The 10,000-nt window shown below is 38.6% G+C and overlaps 1 protein-coding gene across 13 annotated transcripts in view; it reads right to left on the bottom strand.

Moving 5' to 3' along the window:
• FOXP2 (forkhead box P2) overlaps positions 1 to 10,000 on the bottom strand; it is a 440,098-nt gene that overhangs the window by 196,558 nt on the left and 233,540 nt on the right. For all 13 annotated transcript variants that reach the window (XM_054220133.1, XM_054220094.1, XM_054220067.1 and 10 more), the window contains one exon: positions 4,024 to 4,201. In XM_054220133.1, coding sequence (XP_054076108.1) covers positions 4,024 to 4,191 — 168 coding nt within the window. In that variant the 5' untranslated portion in view covers positions 4,192 to 4,201. The remainder of the gene's footprint in view (positions 1 to 4,023; positions 4,202 to 10,000) is intronic.

The raw sequence follows: 10,000 nt of genomic DNA, 5'->3' as shown, positions 1-10,000 counted from the left end.
ACGTGGTCAATTTAAGTAACAATAAGTGCAATCAGATGCACTAAAAAGTTTTCTATTTGGGTTACATATCATCAGAATTCTTGATGGCATCAGCTTTTGCCACAGGTGTAGTAGTTGTGGATTTTTACGTCAGTTTTTAATATAAACTGCCTGTACAGTATGAGAAAACTAATTTGCTCTTTCGAGGAGTCAAAACACAAGTTTCTAGTGATTTAGTAAATAGAACTACTGTCCAACATACAGAAACATACGTGTTTTGTTAATGCCTAATTTAAGACTTCACATTATAAACAGAAACACCCTGTTATTTTCCTCCTTTTTAAATAATCACAAAGACAAAACATGTAAGAAAGCAAAACTTCTATTTCTACATCATCAGGATAACTTAAATGCTAGCATCACCTTTTTCCTTTTGTAAATACTATTTTTATTTTCTATCAATGAAATGCCAGTGGTGATATGCTAAAAAAATAAAACTACTTTGGAAAAATAATTTTAAACATAGTCAACTGAAACAGCTTCTTACCAATAAATTCCCATAAAACATTTAAAAAGATTATCTTGGTAGAACTGACTTAATGAATACTCAAAATGCAAGCTCAAATCTACCCTGTAAAGCAATCATGGTTTTTTAGCAACTATTTTGACCTTAGTGACACAAACAATTAATTCTACAAACTTAATATCAAAATAAAATTCTACATCTAATGCAGAATAATCTGTCGATGTATTTAATCAAGGATATGCTTTTCCCATGTATTATAAATTCTAGTATCAAACACTGATTTTAACAGACAAGAAAAAAAATTAAAGTGAAAACCTCAGAAGTGTATGAATGTACATATGAGAGAGGGGGAATGTCTCGTCGTAAGCCAAAAAAAAAACATAAGAAACAAGTCTGAGCAGATTACAGTTTGCATCATATTTCAATAATAAAAATCTACATCCACTTTAGTAATATTTATAAATTGATAAATATCGACAGTAAGATAAAAAGTTGCTTACGTTCTAGTCATACATCTTCAAAGCCGACCTGATGACTTGTGACAGCACCCAATCCATTTATCAGCAAGTATATATTACAATATATTACAGAATACTGTCATTCTCTCTTGATACATGGATGAGGAATAACTCCGTGATTTAAGTCAAACTTCTCATTTCTATATAAAGATCACAACAACATTGTTCACCAAGCCAATAACAGGACTGCCCAAACTCCATATAATTGCTTATAAGAAACTAATGAAGTCTATTATTTTAGCTTATTTATTTTCTATAAATCACCAATTTGTGATCGTAATGCCTGAACAAGATGCAAGTCTTACATAACTTAAAATTTTTAACTTAGCCTACCTGCTCTTTGTACAGTCTAAAATTTCTCATGTTTTACTTCCCCAGCACATATTCGTGTGACAGCGAAAACTTATTTTGTGATTTTACTCAGCTGATATAGTTATTCTTAAGCATTAGTATCGCTTTATGTGGCTGCCCAGCTGAAGGAAATGTATTAAAACCAGAAATCATTTACTTGCTTCCTATAGAAAAAGCTATAACAAACTTGATTTGTTTATTTGAAGGCCCCAAATAAAGTGACTAGAGAAGCCAAAACCAGAACGTTAAACTACGACATCAGTACATTATATCTTGCACATATTTAAACAACAAAAAATCTTAAGAATAATAACTGCAGGTACAATGGGGTTTGCTCTGATTTTCTACTTGTCAAAGTTTGTTAAGCAAGTCACATATTAAAGATAACGTTTTAGGGAGTTACTACAGTGACAATAATAAAACCAGCCATCATTTTCCTCTTAAATCATATTTCAAAAGGCACCTGGTCAAAAACAGAAAAAAAAATTTTAAAAAGAGGAAGAAAAGCAAAAGTAGCATAAAGCTATGTCCATTATTTAAAGGACACCCTACTGCATGTTTACTAGTGTTTATGTTTCACATCAGCATATTTTATAGAAGGATTTATATGCCTAACTCAAGTTGTATTTAAATCCTATGGTGCAGACCCTACCATAAAATGCCTCTTGAGTCCTATTAACTGTACCCATGGTTTTACTTTGCCTGTCTGCTTACTTAAGATCTAATCACAGTTTTGAAGAAAAGATTGTCACTTCTAAGCCTGTCCCCTCAGAACCTGTCTGTTATTAGTACTCAACTGGATGTTTTCATCTTCAGTTGTTATTCTCTGTGGTCTTTGCAAATGCTATCTACTGGAATCTGTGACTGTATGGACAAATTGGCTACAAATGCCTAGGACTGCTGCTTTGAGAAATATGTAAGTGGCACATTATTCTGTTGGTATTTTTGTGTTTTAAAGTGTTTCACTTAAATTTAGTTTTCTAAGCATTTTCACCAATTAAATACATACTCTCTCAATAAAAGTTTTAAAACGCTGTTCTCATCTGAACACCTGAACAAAGGTGATGGCATGCTTTTCAATGAAAACAGTATTAAATTTATATATATGTATGTATGTATATATATAGATAAAACTGTATATTAAAATAGTATATATACACAGTGTACATATATAGATAATAGTGTGTGTGTATATATACATATATAGGTGTAAGTCTGCTGAGAACTTAATGAAGACACCGAAACCTATATTTCTTCACGCTGTAATACTCTAAGTGCTCAATCGTTAAAACAGAATACACTTGAATTTGAAGCAAGGCACAGATTTAAGTGTTAACAACTTCTCATATTTCAATCTACAACTATTTAATTCTTCCACATTTTCTGTCACCATTTAAAATATTTAACTATAAATGTAGCTAGTGTACACTGCTTAATTCAGCACTAAGAATGATTCAATTTTAAGAGCTATTATGACCTGTTATTTCAGAGGCCCGTACACATGCAATTTATCTATCGTGTTAAAACATGTTTCTATAAAACAGGGTTTTTATAATATTTTATCTTACAGCAGACAACTTTCCTTCTATTAATGCAATACCTGACGTTGTAATAAAAAATCTCAGTATTTAGAAATGAAGGGTTTGAACTCCAAAGGTGCTGAGTGGCCTCAGCAGATGAGAGGACCAGACACAGAAGACTTTGAAGAGTTCAGAGCACGTACTGGCACTCTGCAGAATCAGACCTCAATTGTTTACCAAACAAACTGTTAGGGCTTCACTGAATTAGTACAATCTGCATCCCCCGATGGGGAGGCAACTCTTTAGGTAGGCAAAGGAGAAGGAATTATGTTTATGCAGGTTTTAAAAGGAAAAGAAATCTTACAGTGACAAAAATTAATTGATTGCACCTCATAAATAGATGGTGTCAGCAGTCAGACAACAGTCTACTTTTACAGTTTTAAACTAAAAGCAGTCCTCCATTAACTCGTTGAGAAAACAAACAGACAAACTTAAAACAATGCTTTAAAAGTGAGAATGGAAACATACCTACAGAAAAGCTGCTTGTCTCTTTTCCCATATTTTCAAAATCACACATCCAAATTACACTCACGCACACATGGACGGGCACATGCTCGTTTTTGTTTCAGTGGTTCTGAACTAACCAGCATTTTTTATTTACACCTACGACAGCAAAGCATCTTTATTGTGAGAAGTCACTCTGGTCCCTTCACCCCAGCTCCGACTTTGGAACAATTCATCGCAAGCGAAGCGAAGTATCAAGTAATGTGGCCCTCTGGTGGAAAGCTCTGCATCACGTCCTACGCGACCGAATTGCACAGTAAACTAACAGATTCTGAAAACATGCACGGCAAGGCTTCGGCACAACTTTTATAAATACGCCGCGGGATTTTAATCACCAGGCGAGCGTGGTGGTGTGCAGCAGTGTCAGCAAGACGTCGCTGCCACGAAAACGGGATCCTGGCATTTCAGCATTAACGTGCACAAAAACAACAACAAATAACGCCCCACGCTCTTCACTTGCACGACACTTCACATTCAGCACGCACAGAGGGTCTGCGGAAAGGGTGCCCGTCCGAAAACAGCCCTTTATTTGTTTAAAAACAAACAGGAAGCAAAACAAACTTACCTGCTGTTGTTGCAGATGCAGCAGTTCTACTGTGCTTACTTCAGTGCTCGTGTCACCACTTGATCTTCCATCTCTGCTGCCAGCATCTAATTGGCTGCTTAGAGTGCTCATTCCATTTTGATTCATTGAACTGTTGCTTATTGTCTCTGTCGCAGATTCCTGCATCATGACTTAATACCTAAAAGTGATTAAGAAGTATCAATTAACACACGCGTTACACCTTCACACTTCCATTATCAAGATGTCCCTCTCTGCCAATTACACAGACAGCATCTTTAGAAGAAGAAAAAAGCCTCGCGGAGCCGTTTACCAAGAAATGCGATGCAAACTCTGCTTTCATACAGATACTAATCACCGGAATTATGGTTTCTATAAGCAATCTTTGTGTGCTTACATTTAACGGCCAAAATAACACACCATGCACACAGCATGGTCAATAGCATTTATGAACGACTACATTTTAAAGTCTACCTATAAAACCAGTTTAAATGAAGGCACGATTTCACACACTGCTCTATATTTCCTATTATCTAGCTTTGACAACCATGGATGACTATACAGCCTTATTTAAAATATTCACTATCTTGATTCTGTCAGAATTTTACAGCATATCTTATGCAAGGCTGTTGTTTAATGATGCACAGCTAATCATACAAAATTAAAATTTTGTAAGGGTGTTACAAATCATATGGTATCAACCAATGATAAATAGTATAATGGGCTTCTCCTTTTTTGTGACTAAATAAAATTTTGCCTCGGAGGCATTTTAAGAAAAAGCTCCTGCTGCAAACACGTCAGATATTGCCTATTTTTTTAATCAAACGGCTGATATTCATTTATTTTTCTGACATTTAAAACATTTAATACTGTCCTTCCTGGGAAGTAATTAAGCTTATGCATGAGCAGCAATCAAACTGTTCACTTGAAGATGACTTAAAACTCAATTTTAACATAGGCAAATAAATGAAAGATATAAAATTAATTTTCCAGGCATGTATTAGATATGAAAGCTGGAAATAAAATCTATCAAGAATATCACTAATGATTGTGCTAAAAACAGCATAAATTATGCATATTACCTTCTCTACAGTAATAAATGTTTTATCATTTTCACTGCATAAATATACTGTACTTTCAGGATAGCAATGAGATGTCCTGCCAAGATCAGTTGAAATCTTTGCAGTAAATAAAGAACCAACGTGCCCTTACAAACCAGAATTTCAAGGCGCATTTTGTATCTGTAATATGGAAAGGTCAACGTCTCTTCTCAGAGCCACCAAAGTCCTCTCCTGCTCTCGCAGGGTCAGAATGGACCTCACTTTCCTTCACCCTCGCTCCCGACGTACTGAAAGAGTCCCCACAACAACCTGGCTGAGCTGTGACTTTAAAAGACACCTCTGAAGGGAGAGGGATGTGTAAGCAAACTCAGGAAAAGAAACAAAGCTTGCTGCTTAGCCAAATTATTGAACGAAGTTATTTGTTCCCTTGGAAAGTATGAGCAATAGCCTTTCTCTGAAGAAAAAAGAAAAAAAAAAAAACAGGCAGGAAAAGGATCATTACAACTTTAACTACGTGCATGGGATAGTAATCAAAACGCTGTATGAATTAACACAAACAAGCACCTACAAGATAAAGTGAAAGTATATATTGTGTGAAGAAAGTTAAAATAGTAAAAGATGAGTTATTTAAAGATGGTCCGATCAAAAATAAACAGGATGCAAAAAACCCAAGCACTAACACAGTTAACATAAAGGAGGGCTGCTGTTACAGCCCAGTAAACAACAGCAGCACCAGATGTGTTTATGAACAAACAGCCCTTCTTAAACACTCTTACAAACATCAGCAAAATAAAATAATAGACATGGAAAATGTGATACACGCAGTGATGAATTTTACAAGGCAAAAACAAAGCTAATACTCTTTTCTGAGATTAGGCAGCTAATAAGTATTCAAATTAGGCATAAATTTTACATGTACAATGTTTAAAATATTCAGAGAAAAGGGTCTGATTGCCCTTAGTAGTTATATGAAAATTCTAATGCGGCTATGCCACAACGGTGGGAGCAGGCAGCCCTTTCCGATTTTTACAATATTTACTTTCAATAAAAAGACATGTATATCAGAGTGGAAATCTATTTAAAACACTTCATCAACTGTATCGTTACAAGGATTTGGAAATTCGGGAAATTCAAACATTAATCCTCTTTTAGTCAAACAAAGATTTAACCAACAGACAGGTTCGTCTTTTACAAATTCGAACGTTAGACAATAACAGTGGTACATTTAGCCAAGCGCATTAAAAGGGCAAAGGGGTGTAAATGTTAGATAATCAAAACATTAGAAAACACTCAGAAATTTAATAAATAAGTACATCAGCCCCCCTGTTTTTACATCTCTCCGACTCTTTCGTTACAATTAGCAGAGAAGGGTTAAACATCTTCCAGTTGATATTAACCAAAGGGTTTTATGTCTTGTGGATTTTGTATCCTTGCAAAGCCCCAGAGTGTAGTTCGGGCTCTGCATTTTAAGTTAAAGTGTCTGTGAGCCAGCAGAATCGGCTTTAACACAACATGACCAGTAACACTACTCTGGCGATAGAAAACAACAAATCCGACCCAACAGCTGTGTACGGAGAGAATGTAACTATAGAGTATCAATACTAAAAAGGGTAATTTATTTGGAAGTGAAGCGGAAGAAATACTGAAGTATTTGTATGAAGAAGGAAGAGTCCCTAGAATTTTATGTTAAAAATAAAAGCTTTTTTCTAGTTGTAAAAGGGTATTTTTAAAAACAATACTGAAACTTTGGCTTGAGTAATGCTCTGTGTTGGTTGTTCACAGCCCCCTTTTCACTGCCGGCAACTAAGAAAAGGCTGCTGGAAAAAGCAAGAGCGCAAAATCTTTCTCTTTTCCCCTCTTTTCTCTTGCATACACACACACACACACACGTATGCACGTGTATCTATACACATGCGTGTGTATGTACTATCAACTCTAAACCCTCACAAATTAAAGCACTGAAAATGTCTAAACGAGGATCATTCCTGATATCTATGTATCAGTAATTTCAGTTATTGGTCGTAAAATAATTGAAACCTGCAACATCTCACTAATCAAACTAATGTACTTTTTTCTTGCTTTAACAATACTAGTGCAGGTTGTTAGCATAAAAATCATAAATAAATACAAAGGAAATACAATGACCACCAGATACTGAGGCTGAAAGTTTAGTATTTCAAATAGGACAAGAAAAAACATACAAGTCCCTGTTTACACACATTTATACACATTCACACTTCCTAATCCTTCTCTTTTTCTCTCGCTGTCACACTCGCTGTCAGTCCTGAGCGTGCCTACACAGGCACGCACGCACACATGCACCCACATCCACAGACACGTACGTTCACCAGCACCTACTTCTGCTGTGATTCCCAAACTCTTGATGCCAAAGGTGAGACACAAGCGCTGCTACCAGGCATTTTAAACAAAGGTATGGGGAAAATATTTGCTGCTCTCTGCAAGAGAGAATGAAATTGTAGATTATTTTAGCGTGTGGTTGCGCTGCAGGTTGAATGCCTAATTCTGCCAGGGTACAGAGGCAATCACCCGCACCAAAAAGGAAATCCTGGTCCTGTGAAGTTAGAAGCTACAGTTTTACTTTTCTCCCCTGCAGTCGATTGTATGATTTCTGCACGTGCGTGTGCATGCGTGCACGCGTGTGTGTTTTAAGCCGGCGAGTCACTGTACAGATACTTATTCTCTACACCACTTCCCTTTTGAAACATTAAACTGACACTGGAACTGACTGCACAAGATTGCATTTTCTCTTCCTAAACAACTTGAATTGAAAGGTTACTTAGTGTAACAATATTTACTTGCAGAATTGTGTTGTTACCAAGGGTATAATGGATGGTGGCTATGCAGGTTTACGCAAGAATGAGTGAAGCATGAGGCATTAGCCATGTGTTTGACATGTTTCAAATTGCTATAATCCAGCATTAAACACACCCAGCAATTCATGCCATTTCTTGCAGCCATAATCTTGAATAAAGCGTGCACAACCACTTATTATATAAATTAGTATATGACTCCCTGTTATAGTCACAACAGTGCTTTTGTGTTTATTTTGCATCAAGATGTGGTCTTTTATTTGTACAAATAGCAGGATAGAGAGCCGTAGCTCAATTAGACCTCCTTACTTTATGATAGGGTGTACCGCACGCCAGGCTGGCGGGCTCTGCTTTGCCCTACCAGGTACGGGTTCTGCCGGCGCCCAAGCCCCCGCCTGCTGCTGCCGCCCGGCCCGGGAGGCGGCGGCGGGTGCGCGGGACGGGAGCCGCCGCCAGGGGGCGCCCCGGGGCCGGCGCCCCGCCCCGCCCCGCCCCGCCCCGCCGCGAGGCACGCCGGCCCTGCCCCGCCCGCCCCCGCGGCTGCGGGCCTTGCGCGGGCTGGTGGCCCTCGCTGGAGCTGCCCGGGCCGGTGGTCCTCCATGGCGCTTTATCATGGGTGGAGGCGAGCGGTAAGCTCATGTCCAGCTGCCGGTCGGTCCGGCGCTCCTATGTGGGACACCGCCTTTACGCCCTTGCGGAGCACAGAGCGTGCCGCATCCCGCCCCATCAGCACTGGAGACAAGGCGGATGGCAGCCGCCATCACCAACCACCTCCAGAAACCGTAGGGGCTGCCTGCCCTGCTGCGGGGTGAGCCCTCGAACCAAGGCAACACCCCCCCCCCGGCCCCGACCCATAACCCAACACCAGTGTTACGGTGCCCACGTTGGTGGACCCACAGACCAGAGAGAGCTCCAGCGCTCAGCCCCATGAACCTGGCACGCTCCCGCCTTCACCGTGTTTCACTGCCTACCACACGGCCCAAACTTCAGCCTTTTAAACCCAGTCTATGATGTAAAAGCAGAGGTGAGGAGCGAGGTTTAAATAATGGCAACTTTTGTGCTCTGCTGGAATTAATTCATCATTGACACAAGGCACAATGCATCTGAAGTCTTGCGCTGGTATGTTAAAAGTCTTTAATACTTAAGATTGCCTAATAAATCAAAATGCCAAATATGAAGGACATCGCTGAATGTGTGAGAACAAAAAATTAGACAAGCTAAGAGAATATTTGTAAAGGTGGGGTTTTTTTCACATTATCTAAAACATTTAGCTTTCAAAGTGTGAGTTAAGCAGATACATAAATGACTTCACTGCGTATTTTTTAAATATGTAAGTAAATGAATAAAATTTAAACAATAATTAGATCACTGCTATTGAAATATTGTAAAATAAAGTACCTATATTAGGAGGTTTAATATACTACTGTCTACTCAAGTAAGTTCTCTCTGTAAAAATGTGAAGTATGCTCAGACACCTTGTGCTGCAAGGGCTTTCAGGAAAACGGAGCTCCCAGTTGTGAGTTACAGGACCGATCTTGGCACAACCGGAAAGAATATGTATCACATCTGCATCAGTGAGCAAAGTCAGCACCTTTGATGAAAAAAAATAGAATTCTCATGGTAAAAAAAATCACCTTTTCAAAGCCAGCTAATGATTTTACTATTTAGAATACCTTCACCAGTGAAGACAGTAGTTGTGAGTAAAGTAACGGTTCAAAAATGGCTACGAAGGGCAGCAATGGGACGACAGTGTGTGGATCACAGCGTGGAGAGTGCTGCTATTGACAAGAATTCAAGCTGTAGTACGAAACTTAAGTGGGCACTCATACGATGGGTCTCTAAAGGCCATTTTTGAACACAGATTTACAATAAAATTGACAACTGGATTTTTGCAAATCATCACAGATGAGATTTATTTACTACAGAGAGGAGCCAGCAACCCCCTGGTCCACACACCCACACCCACACCCACCCACCCAAGTGCCAGGTAAGGAAAACGTACATCCTTCCTGCAGCATTCCATCTGAACAGGTGCACTCGGCTGACATAAGAAGGCGTTAAGAAATCAGATTAATTCATTTGTGCTGA

This window comes from Rissa tridactyla, chromosome 1, assembly GCF_028500815.1.
Source record: "Rissa tridactyla isolate bRisTri1 chromosome 1, bRisTri1.patW.cur.20221130, whole genome shotgun sequence".
NCBI classification, from domain to species: domain Eukaryota; kingdom Metazoa; phylum Chordata; class Aves; order Charadriiformes; family Laridae; genus Rissa; species Rissa tridactyla.
Note: the sequence above shows the minus strand (reverse complement) of the source record. Positions and strands in the feature narration are given on the sequence as shown.